The sequence below is a fragment of the Gorilla gorilla genome, chromosome 6, assembly GCF_029281585.2.
Source record: "Gorilla gorilla gorilla isolate KB3781 chromosome 6, NHGRI_mGorGor1-v2.1_pri, whole genome shotgun sequence".
NCBI lineage: Eukaryota > Metazoa > Chordata > Mammalia > Primates > Hominidae > Gorilla > Gorilla gorilla.
In genome coordinates this window covers 89,293,674-89,312,642 of record NC_073230.2, presented here as the reverse complement: position 1 = coordinate 89,312,642, position 18,969 = coordinate 89,293,674, and the positions used below count along the sequence as shown (strand labels likewise).

Genomic DNA, 18,969 nt, shown 5'->3' with positions numbered 1-18,969 from the left:
GAGGCTGAGGCAGGAGAATCACTTGAACCTGGGAGGCGGAGGTTGCAGTGAGCTAAGATTGCACCACTGTACTCCAGCCTGGGTGACAGAGTGAGACCTTGTCTCAAAAAAAAAAAAAGAAAGTTTACAAATTTGTGTTGGGGCACATTCAAAGCCATCCTGGGCCACGGGCCGTGGGTTGGGCAAGCTTGCATTAGACAGTAGTTTTCCAAGGTAAGAATTGTTTTGTCTATTCCTGAGATGGGCAGAGAGAGAGAGAGTAGATTTAATACATATTTCTTGACTGAATAGAAACTAACCATGGAAATTCTGGAAGGGATTTCTGAGGCTGTGGTAATCAAAGAGTGGTCCAGGAAGCAGTGGCACTGGCATCACCTGGGAGCTTATTAGAAGTGCAAACTAGGGGCCTGGCACGATGGCTCACACCTGTAATCCCAGCACTTTGGGAGGCCATTGCAGGTGAATCACCGGAGTTTGAGACCATCCTGGACAACGTGGTGACACCCTGTCTCTACTAAAACTACAAAAATTAGCCAAGCTTGGTGGTGCACACCTGTAATCCTAGCTACTCGGGAGGCTGAGGCAGGAGAATTGCTTGAACCCAGGAGGCGGAGGTTGCAGTGAGCTGAGATCGTGCCACTGCACTCTAGCCTGGGCCACAGAGCGAGACTCTGTCTCCAAAAAAAAAAAATTTTTTAATTAAATTAAAAAATGAAAAAGAAATGCAAACTCTCAGGCCTCACCCCAGGCCTTTTGAGTCACAATCTGCAAGTACCAAGATCCCCTAGGGGATGTAGGTGATTTATTTGTACATTAAAGCTCGAGCAGCCCTGGACTGTTAGGAATGCTTCAGTTTCATGGAAGATTTGGGACTTTGGTGGTTCTTTGAGATAATAAAATTTGATCTTGGCAAAGCAGAATGCATCCTTTTTTTTTTTTTGAGAGGGAGTCTTGCTCTGTCACCCAGGCTGGAGTGCAGTGGTGTGATCTCGGCTCATTGCAACCTCCGCCTCCTGGGTTCAAGTGATTCTCCTGCCTCAGTCTCCTGAGCAGCTGGGACTACAGGCGCCCGCCACCATGCCCAGCTAATTTTTGCATTTTTAGTAGAGATGAGGTTTCACCATATTGGCCAGGCTGGTCTCTAACTCCTGACCTTGTGATCTGCCTGCCTCGGTCTCCCAAAGTGCTAGGATTACAGGCGTGAGCCACCATGCCTGGCCCCCACTTTTTTTTTTTTTTTTTTTTTGAGACGGAGTCTTGCTCTGTCACCCAGGCTGGAGTGCAGTGGCACGATCTTGGCTCACTGTAACCTCCACCTCCCAGGTTCAAGCAATTCTCCTGCCTCAGCCTCTTGAGTAGCTGGGACTACAGGCACCCGCCACCACACCCGGCTAATTTTTGTATTTTTAGTAGAGGTGGGGTTTCACCATACAGGCCGGGCTGGTCTCAAACTGCTGACCTTGTGATCCTCCTGCCTCGGCCTCCCAAAGTACTAGGATTACAGACGTGAGCCACCACGCCCAGTCTTTCTTTTTTTTTTTTTTCTGAGACAGTGGCTGACTCTGTTGCCCAGGCTGGAGTGCAGTGGTGCAATCTTGGCTCATTGCAACTTCTGCATCCTAGGTTCAAGCGATTATCATGCCTTATCCTCTCAAGCAGCCAGGATTACAGGCGTGCATCACCACATCTGGCTAATTTTTGTATTTTTAGTAGAGATGGGATTTTGCCTTGTTGGCCAGGATGGCCTTGAATCCTGGCCTCAAATGATCTGCCCCCCTTGACCTCCCAAAGTGCTGGTATTACAGGCGTGAGCCACTGTGCCTGGTCACAGAATGCATCCTTTATAGGGGAAAGGCAAGCAGGGATTAGCCTGACCAAAGTAGGAAGTCTAGGGGAAAGGAGGAATAAAACAGAGTGTGAGAGGATCCAGAAATTAGAGGGTCTTGACAGCCAAGCAGAAGAATTTGGCCTCGGTGCCGTAGGGGCCATTATGGATTCCTGAGCGTAAGAGGAACATGATGGCAATGAGAACCAGGCAAAGATGTTCTCACTTAAACCTCTTTTTCTCCTCCCTTAGCCCTTCCTGTTCTCCAAGTTCCTTCCCTTCCCCTGAAGGACAGCCAGGAGCTGACAGCTTCACTTCTCTCAACTGGGTCCCAGGTGAGCTGGTGCCCCTTTGCCCTCAGAGAGGAGCCATCCTGAACCTTCACCAGGAGTTCTGTTTCTTTAGCCAGTGACTAGGCCCATCTTGGGTTGGTACCTTCATTCCTTTGGCCTTTTTCCTTTCTGCCTAGTCCTTCCCCGTCCTCTTTGAGGCACCGTTCCTCCCCCGTTCCTTTTCTTAATGAGCCCAGTTCTTCCCCTCACTCCAAATTTGGACATAGGGAATGAGAATTTAGTGGAGATCTCCTGTTTCAGAAGTTGGTGAAAATTGAAGAGGTGGCTGATGTGGCTGTATCCTTCATCCTGGAGGAATGGGGGCATTTGGACCAGTCCCAGAAGTCCCTTTATAGGGATGACAGGAAGGAGAACTATGGGAGTATTACTTCCATGGGTAAGGATTGTTTCATCTGCATGGATTAGGACATGTTTATTTTGTTATCTTGTAAAGAGTATTTCTGGCACATCTTATAATGGCATTTATGTTTTATGTGCTATGACTTTGCTTTTTTTTATTTTTTGTAAAAGAATAAATCAGCCTTCATTTTTTTTTCTTATTCAGCTTATTCTGATCATTTCCATCTTAATAAGAGTATGATTAAACACTGATAGTACTTGGGGGGACTGTTTTTGCAATCCAGCAGATGCTAACTTTTTACTGCTTTAAAATAAGAGTGGGTTGGCTGTGGTGGCTCATGCCTGTGATCCTAGCACTTTGGGAGGCCGAGGTGGGAGAATCACTTGAGTCCTTTGGACTTTAACAAATTTTTGGTAGTTACTATACTGTTTAATAGATTGAATAATTTTGCCAGGTGTGGTAGCTCATGCCTGTAATCCCAGCACTTCCGGAGGCTGAGGCGGGTGGATCACCTGAGGTCAGGAGTTCAAGACCAGCCTGGCCAACATGGTGAAACCCCATCACTACTACAAATACAAAAATCAGCCGGGCGTGGTGGCGGGCGCCTATAATCCCAGCTACTCGGAGGACTTCATTACCATTCTTAAGTCACTGATACCTATTTTATGATGTTCGCCTTGGCACCTACATTTTACCTGTCATATCGCTTCTTGAATTTTGTGGCCCTATTTCTAACTGAGTTATAATCCTGGAAGCTAATATTTAATTGTACTGTCTGGAGCAGTTATAAAAATCTCAGCACTCCTGCAAACATTTTGGAGATTATAGCTTTTAGCCTTTTTTTAGTAAATTCTTTTAGAAGAACCACTCTATCAGGCATACTGGAAGACTTCAGATGCAAACATACACACTACAAAATATATTTATTTTATTATTTTATTTTTTTGAGATGGAGTCTCACTCTGTCTCCCAGGCTGGAGTGCAATGGCGCGATCTCGGCTCCCTGCAACCTCTGCCTCCTGGTTTCGAGCAATTCTCATGCCTCAGCCTCCTGAATAGCTGGGGTTACAGGCACGTGCCACCACGCCCAGCTAATTTTTGTATTTTTAGTAGAGACAGGGTTTCACCATATTGGCCAGGCTGGTCTCAAACTCCTGACCTCGTGATCTGCCCAGCTTGGCCTCCCAAAGTGTTGGGATTAACAGGTGTGAGCCACCGTGCCCAGCCCACAATGCAAAATTTCTTTTGAAAAACATTATGTCAGTTTACATTGTTTAACAGTTTTAGTTCACTCACAAGCTTTTATTTAACAGGTATACAGCTGACTCTGCTCTTTTAAATTTTCAATTTTTAATTACTATTGATATTATTTATATTTATTTCCTTTTTTTTGATTTATTTGTGCATGCCTCTGTTCATTAATCTATTGGGATCTTGGTAGTCTTTTTTTATTTTGATGTTTTAATTTTTGTGGAAAAAATCAAACTTATGCTTTAAAATTATTGATTAAATCAATAATTTTATGATTATTGATTTTTCATGGGGCCTTTTATCTCAGTGAATTACTCATATACTATAAATGTTATATTTAATGCAAATTTAAAAAATTCTTTTCTTTTTAAATTAATTTCCAATAGCTTGCTTGTTTATTTGAGCCTGTTACTCTTGCTTTATCTTTTTCAGTTACTTTATAGGTACCTAATGGATTTCAGAGTTTGAGGTTCTTGGCATAGTTCTTTCTATGGTATTCTCTAAGCAGTTTTAAATGTGTAGTTTCTGATGTTTTTCTCATTCTCTATCTCTTCATTATAACATCTGTATTTATCACTTCAATACACTATTCTACATTAATTACATGGCCAGTGGTTTCTGCCTCCTTTACTTCTCTCGGAAGGCCGTGTTAGATTCTTTTCACATCTGCGGATTTCTATTAATAACAGCATCACCAAAGGTCAAAATCAAAGAAAGTACCCATCAGATTTGGAAGTGAGATTTTTACAACATAAGTAAATGAGTCTTGGAGGCAGCAGTTTCCGTGGAGTGGCAGGGGTGTTGGGGAACAAGAGATAGTTTCTTTGAAGATTGCAAAGGAGTGGAATTTGAAAAAGCTATCGTAGATGAATGTAAGGACTTTGTCTCTAAAGGGGAAGAGAGGCCTGGTCACTGAAAGAGTAATGGGTTGGATGGGTGGATTGTTTTTTGTTTCCCCTTTTTTTTTTTTTTTTTTGAGACAGTGTCTCGCTCTGTTGCCCAGGGAGGAGTGCAGTGGTACGATCTTGGCTCACTGCAACCTCTGCCTCCCGGGTTCAAGCTATTCTCGCACCTCAGCCTCCCGAGTAGCTCCCGAGTAATTTTGGGATTACAGGCACCCTCCACCACAGGCACCCTCCACCACAGCTGCCTAATTTTTCTGTTTTTAGTAGAGATGAGGTTTCACCACCTTGGCCAGGCTGGTCTCAAACTCCTGACCTCAGGTGATCCAACCACCTCGACCTTCCAAAGTGCTGGGATTACAGGCGTGAGCCACCATGCCTGGCCTGTATGTTTTGTTAATGGGAGAAATTTTCAGCATATTTAAATGCTTCTGGAGAAGAACTAGTAGAGTAGAATATGGAGGCAAGGAGGAGCAGACAGGCTGGGCGTGGTGTCTCATGCCTGTAATCCCAGCACTTTGGGAGGCTGAGGTGGGCAGATCACTTGAGGCCAGGAGTTTGAGACCAGCCTGGGCAACATGGCAAAAACCTGTCTCTACTAAAAATACAAAAATTATCCGGGCATGGTGGCACGCATCTGTATTCTCAGCTACTTAGGAGCTGAGGCAGGAGAATTGCTTGAATCCGGGAGGTGAAGGTTGCAGTGAGCTGAGATCACGCCATTGCACTCCAGCCTAGGTGACAATGTGAGACCCTATCTCAAAAAAAAAAAAAAAAAAAATGGAGGGGCAGTTAGCTGATGTTGGGAGATCCCTGGAAAGCAGGAAGGTATGGTGAGATCTGGGGTACAGAAAGGAGGAAGGACTGACCTTGGCTCGAGAGACATGTCTCCATTGAGAGACAAGGGGAGGAGGAAGTGAGTAGGCTGCCTGCTGAGCGCAGGAACTCATGCCTGTAATCTCAGCACTTTGGGAGGCCAAGGAAGGAGGATCACTTGAGGCCAGGAGTTCGAGACCAGCCTGGGCAACATAGTGAGACAAACCCTTACAAAATATACAAAAATTAGCTAGGCGTGGTGGTGCATGCCTGTAGAGGCTGAGGTGGGAGGATCGCTTCAACCAGGGAGTTAGAAGTAACAGTAAGCTGTGATTGTGCTGCTGTGTTCCAGCCTGGGTGACAGAGCAAGACCCAGTCTCAAATCAATCAATCAGTCAATCAATCAATCAATGTGTGAGACCAGTAGATATGAATAAAAGAGAAAAAAATACTATGGTAGCTGGGATTAGCTGCATAATTAAATGAGGGAGGAAAAAACATAAAAACTCTGGTTTTGTGATAGGGTTTTTTGTTTATATCCCTGTTTTTACTGTTTTTACTGTCTTTTTAGGAAGGTAAGTAAAAGTAGCTATATGGTAAATTAAAATTAAAATTGTCTTCATAGTTTAGGAATTATAACTTCTGACTATATCAAAAAAGGATTATGGTAGCTCCCTTAAAGGTCATTGTAAGGATTAAATATACCATAAAATTGTAAGGTACTTAGTGTAGTGCTGGACTCATAGCACTCAGCAAATGTTTAGCTCTTATTACTAATATAATACAGAAAACTCTCCTCACGAAAACATCTTGGGACATTCTTAATAGGCCATGATACTCCCTGGGTTTTTTTTTTTTTTTTGGGACAGAGTCTCGCTCTGTCACCCAGACTGGAGTGCAGTGGTGTGATCTCAACTCACTGCAACCTCTGCCTCCTGGGTTCAAGTGATTCTCGTGCCTCAGCCTCCTGAGTAGCTGGGATTACAGGTGTGTGCCACGATGCCTGGCTAATTTTTTTCGTGTTTTTAGTAGAGACAGGTTTTCATCATGTTGGCCAGGCTGGTTTCAAACTCCTGACCTCAAGTGATCCGCCTACCTCGGCCTCCCACAGTGCTGGGATTACAGGCGTGAGCCACCACACCCGGCTGATAATTTTTGTGTTTTTTGTAGAGACAGGGTTTCGCTGTGTTGGTCACGCTGGTCTCGAACTCCTGGCCTCAAGTGAACCGCCCGCCTTGGCTTCCCAAAGTGCTGGGATTACAGGCATGAGCCACTGTGCCTGGCTAATACTCTATTTTTTGTTAACTACTGAAGATTTGTCTCTGCAAACCATATTAAAACATCAGTGTTTTGAGTAAAGTATCTTGCTGATACAGTTGAACAAAGGAACTAATTATAGACACTGAAACATCCACGGTTTTATCAGTGACTGCTGAACATTAACCTAGCTCTTGGAAGTAGTAGGTTCTTCTCAGGATATAGAAAGAATGTCTTTTTTCCTTTAGATTAAGTCATACCAAACTGAAATCCTTTGGGCATTGAGAAACCTAGAAAGATCACCTTTCTTTTCTAGGCTATGAATTCACAAGAAGAGGAAGGTGAAGATGGGGTTAGCTGCATAACCTGCTATCCAGTTTTATTAAGAATATTGCCCAGTCGTGACCGGGCGCGGTGGCTCATGTCTGTAATCCCAGCACTTTGGGAGGCCGAGGCGGGCAGATCACTAGGTCAGGAGTTCGAGACCAACCTGGCCAATATGGTGACACCCTGTCTCTGCTAAAATTACAAAAATTAGCTGGGCGTGGTGATGTGTGCCTGTAGTCCCAGTGACTTGGGAGGCTGAGGCAGAAGAATCACTTGAACCCGGGAGGCAGAGGTTGCAGTCAGCCGAGATCGCGCCACTGCACTCCAGCCTGGGTGGCAGAGTGAGACTCTGTCTCAAAAGAAAAAAAAAAAGAATATTGCCCAGTCGCGTTGGCTCACGTCTGTAATCCTAGCACTTTGGGAAGCTGAGGTGGGAGGATCACTTGAGCTCAGGAGTTTGAAACCAGCATGGGCAACATAATGAGACCCTCCTCTCTACAAAAATATAAAAATTAGCTGAGCATGGTGGTGTGCAACTGTAGTCCTAGCTACTTGGGAGGCTGAGGTGGGAGGATCGCTTGAGCCCAAGAGGTTGAGGATGCGGTGAGCCATGATTGCCCCACTGCACTCCAGCCTGGGTGACAGAGTGAGACCCTGTCTCAAAACACACACATACATGCGCGCGCGTGCACACACACACACACAAGAGAACATTTAACATGATACAGGTATTTGTAAGTGCCACACTGAGAGGAGACCCTCTTCGTTCAGTGGAATGACTGATTTTCAGTCTCCTTCCTTTGAACATTTTTTGCCAGCTCTTCTTCCTTCCCTAACCTCCCTCACTTTTCTGCTTGAATATTTTTCATCCCATCCCTGTACTGTAAAAGTCCCTTTACAGAATCATGGATCCCTAGCACATGTCAGTTTCACTTCATTATCCCCTCATTTTATTTCTTCAAATTCAAGGAAAAGCTCATTTTTTAATTCTCCCTCTGTTATTTCAGGTTATGAGTCCAGGGACAATATGGAGCTCATAGTGAAGCAGATTTCTGATGACTCTGAATCACACTGGGTGGCGCCAGAACACACCGAAAGGAGCATTCCTCAGGATCCAGACTTTGCAGAAGTCAGTGACCTTAAAGGCATGTTACAAAGGTGGCAGGTCAACCCCACTGTGGGGAAATCAAGGCAGAATCCTTCCCAGAAAAGGGATCTGGATGCAATCACAGACATCAGCCCTAAGCAAAGCACACATGGCGAGAGAGGGCACAGATGCAGCGATTGTGGCAAATTCTTCCTCCAAGCCTCAAACTTTATTCAGCATCGGCGCATCCACACTGGAGAAAAACCGTTTAAGTGCGGAGAATGTGGGAAGAGCTACAATCAGCGGGTGCACCTCACCCAGCACCAGCGTGTCCACACAGGGGAGAAACCCTACAAATGTCAGGTGTGCGGAAAGGCTTTCCGGGTGAGTTCCCACCTGGTTCAGCACCACAGTGTCCACAGCGGAGAGAGGCCCTACGGCTGCAATGAGTGTGGGAAGAACTTCGGTCGCCATTCGCATCTGATCGAACACCTAAAACGCCACTTCAGGGAGAAATCCCAGAGATGTACGTGTGAGGAGTTTATATCCGGGGGATAAATGGAGGCGAAAAGCAAAAGGTGTTTTATTAGTACAGTACAACAGGACAGATGGGTGGTGATACTGGGGGGGTAGGAAGAGGCAAAGGTTATCGTTTATTTGGTTCTTATGTATTTATTTTTTGAGACAGTCTCGCTCTGTCGCCCAGGCTGGAGTGCAGTGGCGAGATCTCAGCTCACTGCAACTTCTGCCTCCCCGGTTCAAGCGATTCTCCTGCCTCAGCCTCCCAAGTAGCTGGGACAACAGGCGCGCACCAGCATGCCTGGGTAATTTTTGTGTTTTTAGTAGACACAGGGTTTCCCCATGTTGGCTAGGCTGGTTTTGAACTCCTGACCTCAGGCGATCCGCCTGCCTTGGCCTCCCAAAGTGCTGGGATTACAGGCATGAGCCACTGTGCTGGCTGTGCTCTCAGCTGTTAGTGGTTCCTTCTGGTAATTCTGTATTTTAAAATAAAACTACTACTATTAGTTGGCTCATCAATTTTAAATGTTATCTATGACTTTCTATGGTAGTAAATGAGGATTTGGCTCTCTTATATGCTTTTCTCTCTTTCCCCTTTTCCCAATTTAGTTATTTTACTTATTTTAAAACAATAGCATGGGTACAGTGGCTCACACCTGTAATCTCAGTGCTTTGGGAGGCAGCTGAGCTAGGAGGATTACTTGAGGCCAGGCATTCAAGACCACCCTGGGCAACATAGCAAGACCTTGTCTCTACAAAAAAATTTAAAAATTATCTGGGCATGGTGGCACGTGCCTGTAGTTGCATCTCCTCGGAAGGCTGAGGTGGGAGGTTCTCTTAGCCCAGAAGTTCAAGACTACAGTGAGCTATAAATGTGCCTGTGAATAGCCACTGCACTCCAGACTGGCCAACAGAGTGAGACTTCTCAAACAGCAAACAAACACAAACCCAATAAAATAACAGTAGTACAGGAAGCTTGGAGAAAATAAAAAGAAAAAATAAATCACCCATAATCACATCACCCTAACTAATAGAACTGTTATTACTTAGTATGTTTCCTTTTTTTTTAAGTCTGTTTCACGTAGTCGTACTCAGAATTAAATATTAAACGTACACATTTTCCAGTGCTGTTCAGCCCTCCTTTTTATTTCTGACAGTCTGCCATTGTGTGGTGGCATTGTAATTTACTCAACTGTTCCCAGTTGTTGAACTTCAGTTTTTTTCTCTTTTGTCCCGATAACTGTTTATGCCTGTGACTTTTTCTTTTTTTCTTTTCTTTTCTTTTTTTGAGATGGAGTTTCACTCTTGTTGCCCAGGCTGGAGTGCAATGGCACGATCTCAGCTCACTGCAACCTCTGCCTCCCAGGTTCAAGCGATTCTCGTGCCTCAGACTCCCGAGTAGCTGAGATTACAGGCATTTGCCACCATACCTGGCTAATTTTTTTTTGTATTTTTAGTAGAGACGGGGTTTCACTATATTGGCCAGGATGGTCTCGAACTCCTGACCTCAAGTGATCCACCCGCCTTGGCCTCCCAAAGTGCTGGGATTATAGGTGTGAGCCACCATGCCGGGCCCGTATTTTTAAACATCTGTTCAAATGGCAGTAAATTTATCTGTAAATGAGATCGTCATAAACTGTGCTGTGAACTTAAAGGCCCTTACTAATATTCTTCAGACAATTCTAAGACCAGCCAAAATGTTTTTCTTTTTTTTTTTTTTTTTAATTCTGCCTTTGATGTTTACAGCCACGCTGCATCTTCCACCATGGCACAGAAGTCAGTAAAGTGTCTTTAAAGTTCTGGGTTGAGCTGAGCTATCCTCTCAGCTAGTGTTTTCCCGTTCTACTCGATGATTCCCTCATTTGGAAAATCCACCAATAGCGCTTTGGACTTGAAAAAGCAATCGCTTTAAAATAGTTATCTTTTGTTTTATACCTTCCCTGCAATTGTTTCTATGGCTAGTTTCCCAGTGAATACTCACTTGCCTTCCACATTTTTTTTTGTGGGGGGGGGGCATTTTTGTGTTTTGAGATAGGGCCTTGCTCTGTCACACAGGCTAGGGTAAAGTAGCGGGATCTCAGCTCACTGCAGCCTCCACTTCCTGGGCTGAACTAATCCTCCCACCTCAGCTTCCTGCATGGCTGGGACTACAAGTGTTCACCACCACACCCAGCTAATTTATGTATTTTTTGTAGAGAAGGGGTCTGGCTCTGTTGCCCAGGCTGGTCTTGAACTTCTAGGCTTAAGCGATCCTCCAGCCTTGGCCTCCACAAGTGCTAGGAGTTACAGGTGTGAGCCACCATGCCCGGTCCTCCCTCATTTTTCTGGATCAAAGGGGGAATACATGTTTTGCACATCCAGCCATATTATTGAGAGTCTGTGTTGCTAGTTGCACAGGATCTGCAGTGACCAGAACAGAGATACAGTCCATGCTCTCATGCAGCCGATGGTCTGGTGGGGGTAGCAGATAGTAAAGGTGATGAGCATTCCCAAAGGAGAAGGATGACATGCCGGGGGAGGAAAACTGAGGCTAGAATGTTGGCTAAGGGTGAAGGGGGCAGGGATTGCTGTATCACCCACCCTCTGACAGTGCTTCTTGTTGGCTCATTTTGCCTTATTTCCTGACTCCTAGTCAGATATTCCCTGACTGCATACCCTCTTCATCATCCTTCACTCTCATTCTTCCAGTTTTTGTCAGTTCTCACCACCCAGTTGTGTATTTGTTTTTTGTTTTTCTTTTTTGAGATGGAGTCTCACTCTGTCACCCAGGCTGGAGTGCAGTGATGTGATCTCAACTCACTGCAGTTTCTGCCTCCTGGGTTCAGGCGATTCTTCTGCCTCAGCCTCCCGAGTAGCTGGGACTACAGGCACCTACCACCATCCCTTGCTAATTTTTGTATCTTTAGTAGAAATGAGGTTTTACCATGTTGGTCAGGCTGGTCTTGAACTCCTGACCTCAGGTGATCCACCTGCCTCAGCCTCCCAAAGTGCTGGGATTATAGGCACGAGTCACCACACCCAGCCTGCTACATTTTCTTTATCCACTCATTGCTCAACGGGCACTTAGATTGGTTCCATATCTTTGCAGTTGTGAATTGTGCTGCAGAAGACATACGCTCACAGTCTTTTTGGTATATTGTCTTTTCCTTTGTGTAGATATACCCAGTTGTGGAATTGCTGGATCAAATGGCAGATCTACTTCTGGTCCTTGAAGAAGTCTCCATACTGTTATCCATAGAAGTTGTATTAATTTACCTCTCACCAGCAATGTATAAGCATTCCCTTTTCACCACATCCATGCCAACATCTATTGTTTTTTCACTTCTTTGTTTTTTTTGAGATGGAGTCTCGCTGTGTTGCCCAGGCTGGAGTGCAGTGGCGCAATCTTGGCTCACTGCAACCTCTGCCTCCTGGGTTCAAGCAATTCTCTGCCTCAGCCTCTGGAGTAGCTGTGATTACAGGGCACCCACCACCATGCCCAGCTAATTTTTGTATTTTTAGTAGAGACGGGGTTTCACTATCTTGGTCAGGCTGGTCTTGAATTCCTGACTTCGTGATCCACCCACCTCGGCTTCCCAAAGTTCTGGGATTACAGGCGTGAGCCACCTGCACCCGGCCTTTTTTTTTTTTTTTTTTTTTTTTGAGATGGAGTCTCACTCTGTTGCCCAGGCTGGAGTGCAATGGTGCAGTCTTGGCTCACTGCAACCTCTGCCTCCTGGGTTCAAGCAATTCTCCTGCCTCAGCCTCCTGAGTAGCTGGGATTACAGGCGCCCGCCACCATGCCCAGCTAATTTTTGTATTTTTAGTAGAGATGGGGGTTTCACCATGTTGGCCAGGCTGGTCTCGAACTCCTGACCTCAGGTGATCTGCCTGCCTCGGCCTCCCATAGTGCTGGGATTACAGGTGTGAGCCACCATGCCCGGCCTTTTGACTTCTTAATAATGGCCATTCTTGCAGGAGTAAGGGAGTACCTTATTGTGGCTTTAATTTGCACCTTCCTGATGATTAGTGATGTTGAGCATTTTTTTCATGTTTGTTGGTCATTTGTATATATTATTTTGAGAACTGTCTCCATGTCATTTGCCTACTTTTTGATGGGATTTTTTTTTTCTTGTTGACTTGTTTGAGTTACTTGTAGATTCCGGATATTAGTCCTTTGTCTGATGCATAGTTTGCAAATATTTTCTGCCATCCTGTGGATGAGTCTTGCTCTTTTCATCGGAAAATTCCAAAAGTTTCTTGTTTACATTCCTGTTGGCATCAAGTACACACACACGTCCACCTCTGTTACTCCTGTTATATCATAGTTTCATCTGATGAACATTTTTTATGACAGTTTATTTTTCCTTTATAAAAAAACTGATGGGCCAGGCACGGTGGCGTAAACCTGTAATCCCAGCACTTTGGGAGGCTGAGGCGGGTGGATCACCCAAGGTCAGGAGTTTGAGACCAGCCTGGCCAACATGGCAAAACCCCATCTCTACTAAACATACAAAAATTAGCAGGGTGTGGTCATGCACGTCTGTAGTCTCAGCTACTTGGGAGGCTGAGGCAGGAGAATCACTTGAACCCAGGAGGCAGAGGTTGCAGTGAGCCGAGATCGCATCATTGCACTCTAGCCTGGGCGACAGAGCAAGACCCCATCTCAAAAAAAAAAGTACTGATGACATTTGCACTTGCTCTTTATTTTTTTTAGGCAGTGACAAAAGAAGTAAGAACACAAAATTAAGTGTTAAGAAGAAAATTTCAGAATATTCAGAAGCAGACATGGAACTATCTGGAAAAACCCAAAGAAATGTTTCTCAAGTTCAAGATTTTGGAGAAGACTGTGAGTTTCAAGGCAAGCTGGATAGAAAGCAGGGAATTCCCATGAAAGAGATACTAGGACAACCGTCTTCAAAGAGGATGAACTACGGTGAAGTCCCATATGTCCACAAAAAATCCTCCACTGGAGAGAGACCACATAAATGTAACGAGTGTGGGAAAAGCTTCATTCAGAGTGCACATCTTATTCAACATCAAAGAATACACACTGGGGAGAAACCATTCAGGTGTGAGGAATGTGGGAAAAGCTACAACCAACGCGTGCACCTAACTCAGCATCAGCGCGTCCACACAGGTGAGAAGCCCTACACCTGTCCCTTATGTGGGAAAGCCTTCAGAGTGAGGTCCCACCTTGTTCAGCATCAGAGCGTGCACAGTGGGGAGAGACCCTTCAAGTGTAACGAATGTGGGAAAGGCTTTGGGAGGCGTTCCCACCTGGCTGGACATCTTCGACTCCACTCCCGAGAGAAATCCCATCAGTGTCGTGAATGTGGGGAAATCTTTTTTCAGTATGTTAGCCTAATTGAACATCAGGTGCTCCACATGGGTCAGAAAAATGAAAAAAATGGCATCTGTGAGGAAGCATATAGTTGGAACTTGACAGTGATTGAAGACAAGAAGATTGAGTTACAAGAGCAGCCTTATCAGTGTGATATCTGTAGAAAAGCCTTTGGTTATAGCTCAGACCTCATTCAGCATTACAGAACTCATACAGCAGAGAAGCCCTATCAATGTGATATATGTAGAGAAAATGTTGGCCAGTGTTCCCACACCAAACAACATCAAAAAATCTACTCCAGCACAAAATCCCATCAATGTCATGAATGTGGCAGAGGCTTCACTCTGAAGTCACATCTTAATCAACATCAGAGAACCCATACTGGTGAGAAACCTTTTCAATGTAAAGAATGTGGAATGAATTTCAGCTGGAGTTGTAGCCTCTTTAAACACCTGAGAAGCCATGAGAGGACAGATCCCATAAATACCTTAAGTGTAGAGGGGTCTCTGTTGTAGAATAGCTCTTAATTTTAGAGAAGCCTTCCTGAAGGGAAACCATACTCCTATAATGAGCAAAGTAACAACATCAAGCATTTTTCCAACGTTACCATCAAACTCAAAAATAGGTTGAAATCCTTTAGTTAGAACTCAGCCTTTAGGAACACCGGACAACCCACAATAATAGATATCTTTTCATGTTCCCCATTGAGAAATGCTTTAGTTAGCATCTTCATGCTTAGGAATCTAGACAAGAAGAGAATCCATGGATGGACATGGTCGAGGAATTCGGAAAGCCTGCAGTTGACATTCAGTCTTCACTTGAAACTCAAAACTGACACTAGGAACAGCCTCATGAGTTCAGTAGAAGTAAGCTTTATTTGTAGCTTCTGCCTTGTTTGACGGCGTATCTATTCAGGGAAGCGCACAGTAAAAGAATTCTTTAGCATGATGTCTGTTTTGGTACCTCAGCAATGAACCTTTTCTAGAAATTATTATTCCAACCACTAGAATACCCTAGTCACTATTCCCACTTTGAGCATTAACCCCTTTGAAAAGAAATGGACTTAAAGTATCTCTGTTTTGGCAAAATTCAGGTTCAGGGGCTGGATGGTATGTGTTTCTGCTGCCTTATTCAAGCCACCACTTCTCTGTGAAACACTCTACCTTGTTTTTGGTTTGATTCTACTGATGTCAGGGTTTAGCCAGTAGAAGGAGGAGTTCAGTTTGTCGATTCAGGAGAAACTGTGCTGGTCAGTCACATCTTACGGCAAAGGGAGAGGGACCTTAGGGGAACAGAGAAGACAGGCAAAGCTGTGGACTGTTTGATCTTGTATTACCCACAGGAATGAGGGCAGCTAAACCCATAGAAGGAATTGGACCAAGGCGAATTACGAGTCCTGGTCCCAGCAGTATGTGTGCTGACTCCTGGGTGCCCCAGAAATAGACCTCTCCTGTAGAGTGGTGATATACAGAATGAGTTTCAGTTTGCATTGCAGCTGGGATTGAAAGTAATCAGTCATGAGCAGGCAGGCAGGAGGTCCTGTTAGCCCTGCCTTCCAGGAAGGTTGGGGTGGGAGTTTTGAGTGGGAAAGAGGATGACATGCATGAGAGAGTTCTCCTGAGCCTGTTTGCTAGGGAGAGTGAGTGAGTGCTCTTGGGCACTGCTCAGGCCCTGTTTCTGCTGACTTGCCTGGCTTACAATAAATGCCCAATAAATATTTGTTGACCGTATGTGTTGTACACTGTGGTGCCCTGTCCAGTCCCCTCTACCAAGCTGAGACCACCATCCCCAGCTGCTCTGAGTTTGGGCCGCAAGTGCTCACAGCTCTTGTTCTCCAGAAACTGGAGAATTGCCCTCAGGAGATGAGAGCCATCTCACCTCACCCAGGAGTCACTTCCTCTCTACACCCCAACACCTGGTTCATTTGATTAAAGCGGAGAAAACTCCAGGGTGCTATGACTGCTCTGGCACCCTTGGATCAGGCCAAGCTAGACTTTTTCTGAGCCTTCATCCGTGCTAAGCTCTCTCCCTTCTCTATCCTGTTTCATTCCCTCCCTCAAAGGCATTTCCCAAATAAATCACACTGTCAATCACATGGTTCTGAATCCCTGTCTCAGGCTCTGCTTTAGAGAACCTGATCTAAGACATTCGGTGCCACAAGTGGTCCTAGGAAGCTGCTGTGAGAGTGGATTGTGGAGTTGGTCACTCGCCAGGAGGGAGTGAAGACCCGCATCACTGTTAATAGTCCTGGCATGTGGTACCTGTCCAGTCTCTAAGTCATTCAATTGTGGGGAACTGGGATGGGATACAGATGGAAAGCGATCTATTGACTTGTAGAGGTTTGGGACAAACAGGAAAATAAAGATTATGGAATTGGGTGGCTCTTGCTGAAAGTCACTGACTCCTTGAAGAGAAGAAAATGACAGGGCAAATAACCACCAATTTAATGCCAAGTGTGTGTCAGAGGACCTTCTTGGTAGCTTTTTAATTTTTTTATAGACAGCGTCTTGCTCTGCTGCCCAGGCTAGAGTGCAGTGGTGCAATCACAGCTCACTGCAGCCTTGACCTCCCGGGCTCAAGTGGTCTAGCCACCTCAGCCTCCTGAATAGCTGGGACTACAGGCACATGCCACCATGAGTGGCTAATTTTTAAAAAACATACTTTAGCTGGGCGCGGTGGCTCATGCCCGTAAACCCAGCACTTTGGGAGGCTGAGGCGGGCAGATCACGAGGTCAAGAGATCGAGACCATCCTGGCCAACCAACATGGTGAAACCCGGTCTCTACTTAAAATACAAAAATTAGCTGGGCATAGTGGCGCATGCCTGCAGTCCCTGCTACTCCAGAGGCTGAGGCAGGAGAATCGCTTGAACCCGGGAGGCAGAGGTTGCAGTGAGCTGAGATCACGCCACTGCACTCTAGCCCAGTTGACAGAGCGACACCGTCTCAAAAAAAAAAAAAAAAAAAACCCCATTTTTTGGAGAGATGGTATCTCCCTATGCTGCCCAGAGTGGTCTCGAACTCCTGGGCTCAAGTGATCCTCCAGCCTCGGCCTCCCATTACAGGCATGAGCTACTGCATCTGGCCTTGGAGTGATTCTTGTAAGCTTAGAAAAGTCAGTGGCCCACATTAAATGACATAGAGATGACAAAACCATGGCGGACTTAACAAAGGGATCCAAAGATTCATACATACGCAAACTAGGATGGAACTAGAAGATAAGACCAAGCAACCCACCTTCAGTTATGTTCCTTAAGAGGGTCTGGAGAGCATTCTGTTTACCAAGGTTCCAAGGAATGCCCTGGTTGGGGGGCCATCAGCATCACTGAGAAGCTTGGTAGTGGCTATCCTGGTTTGCAGGGGCTGGTTATTATATAACATCACCCCAGACCATTCACATTACAGCCAGAGGTGCAGCAGTGGGCATGTGGCCATGGGGACCATTGTTTGTTTGTTTGTTTTTTGTTTTTTGAGACAGGGTCTCGCTTTGTCACCCAGGCTGGAGTGGAGTGGCATGATTACAGCTCACTGCAGCCTCAACTTCCCGGGTGCCAACGATCCTCCCACCTCAGCCTCCCAAGTAGCTGGGACCAGAGGCATGTGCCACCATACGTGGTTCATTTTTGTATTTTTGGTAGAGACAGGGTTTTGCCATGTTGCCCGGACTGGTCTCAAACTCCTGAGCTCAAGCAGTCCACCCGTCTCAGCCTCCCAAAGTGCTGGCATTACAGACATGGGCCACCGCACCAGGCTATTTATTTTCTATTTTTGGTAGAGATGGGGTCTCACTATGTTGCCCAGGCTGGTCTTGAACTCCTGGGATCAAGGAATACTCCTGTCTCTGCCTCCTAAAAATGCTGGGATTATAGGCATGAGCCATCATGCTTGGTTCATACACTCTTTAAACCAACAGCCATTAAAAGGTGCTGTCTTTAATAGGCAGAATAAGGCCAGGCACTGTGGCTCATGCCTGTAATCCCAGCATCTTGAGAGGCCAAGGCAGGAGGATTGCTTGAGCCCAGGAGTTCAAGATCAGCCTGGGCAACATAGTGAGATCCTCCCTACTCTGCCAGTGCCCCACCGTCTACAAAAAATAAAATAAATTAGTTGGGTGTGATGCTGCACGCATCTGGACCTAGTTACTTGGGAAGCTGAGGTGGGAGGATCACTTGAGCCCAGGAATTAAAGGCTGCAGTGAGCTATGATCACACCACTGCACTCTAGCCTGGGCAACAGAGCAAGACCCTATTGCAAATAAATAAATAAATAAATGAAATAATGGAATAGTGTTTCAGAATTCTTCTGCAGCATTGTGCCAGTCTCTTTAAAACATTGGGGTGGGCCAGGCACAGTGGCTCATGCCTGTAATCACAGCACTTTGGGAGGCCGAGGCATGTGGGTCACTTGAGGTCGAGAGTGAGGACCATCAGTCTTGAACTGATGAAAAAGAAAAAGAAGATGAGGTCTTACTGGGATGGGATGAGCCCCTAATCCAAAGTGACTGATGTCCTTATGAGAAGCTGACTGTGTGGCCAACGTGGTGAAACTCCATCCCTACTAAAAATACAAAAAATTAGCTGGGTGTAGTGGCAGGCGCCTGTATTATCAGCTAATCAAGAGGGTGAGGTGGGAGGATCGCTTGAACCTCGCAGGCGGAGGTTGCAGTGAGTCGAGATCGTGCCACTGCACTCCAGCCGGGGCGACAGAGTAAGACTCCGTCAAAAAAAAAAAAAAAAAAAAAGAAGGAAAGAAAAAAGAAAAAAAAACCATTGGGGTGAAGGTGAAAGCAAAGACTTTCAACAGGAATTTTTGCCTCCTTAAAAATGAAGTCCTACTTTACTTCAAGTTTGGCTTGAAGCCAAACTATGCCCCTTCTTACCATGTTTCATATAAATTCATATTGGCCATCCCTTATCAGGATATTAGCCTCTTTTTGACAACTCTTTCAGATCTGTTTGGTGTGATTAGATA

The 18,969-nt window shown here is 45.4% G+C and overlaps 1 protein-coding gene across 9 annotated transcripts in view; it reads left to right on the top strand.

Annotated features, from left to right (window-relative positions):
* Nucleotides 1-15,730, top strand: part of ZKSCAN5 (zinc finger with KRAB and SCAN domains 5) — a 30,113-nt gene extending 14,383 nt beyond the window's left edge. For 4 of the 9 annotated variants that reach the window (XM_019030951.4, XM_004045847.4, XM_055393134.2 and 1 more), the window contains 4 exons: nucleotides 2,078-2,160; nucleotides 2,419-2,554; nucleotides 8,079-8,684; nucleotides 13,374-15,730. In XM_019030951.4, coding sequence (XP_018886496.1) covers nucleotides 2,078-2,160; nucleotides 2,419-2,554; nucleotides 8,079-8,684; nucleotides 13,374-14,515 — 1,967 coding nt within the window. In that variant the 3' untranslated portion in view covers nucleotides 14,516-15,730. The remainder of the gene's footprint in view (nucleotides 1-2,077; nucleotides 2,161-2,418; nucleotides 2,555-8,078; nucleotides 8,685-13,373) is intronic. The other 5 variants (XM_055393132.2, XM_055393131.1, XM_019030952.2 and 2 more) reach the window with 2 other exon arrangements.
* The last annotated feature ends 3,239 nt before the right edge of the window (nucleotides 15,731-18,969 follow it).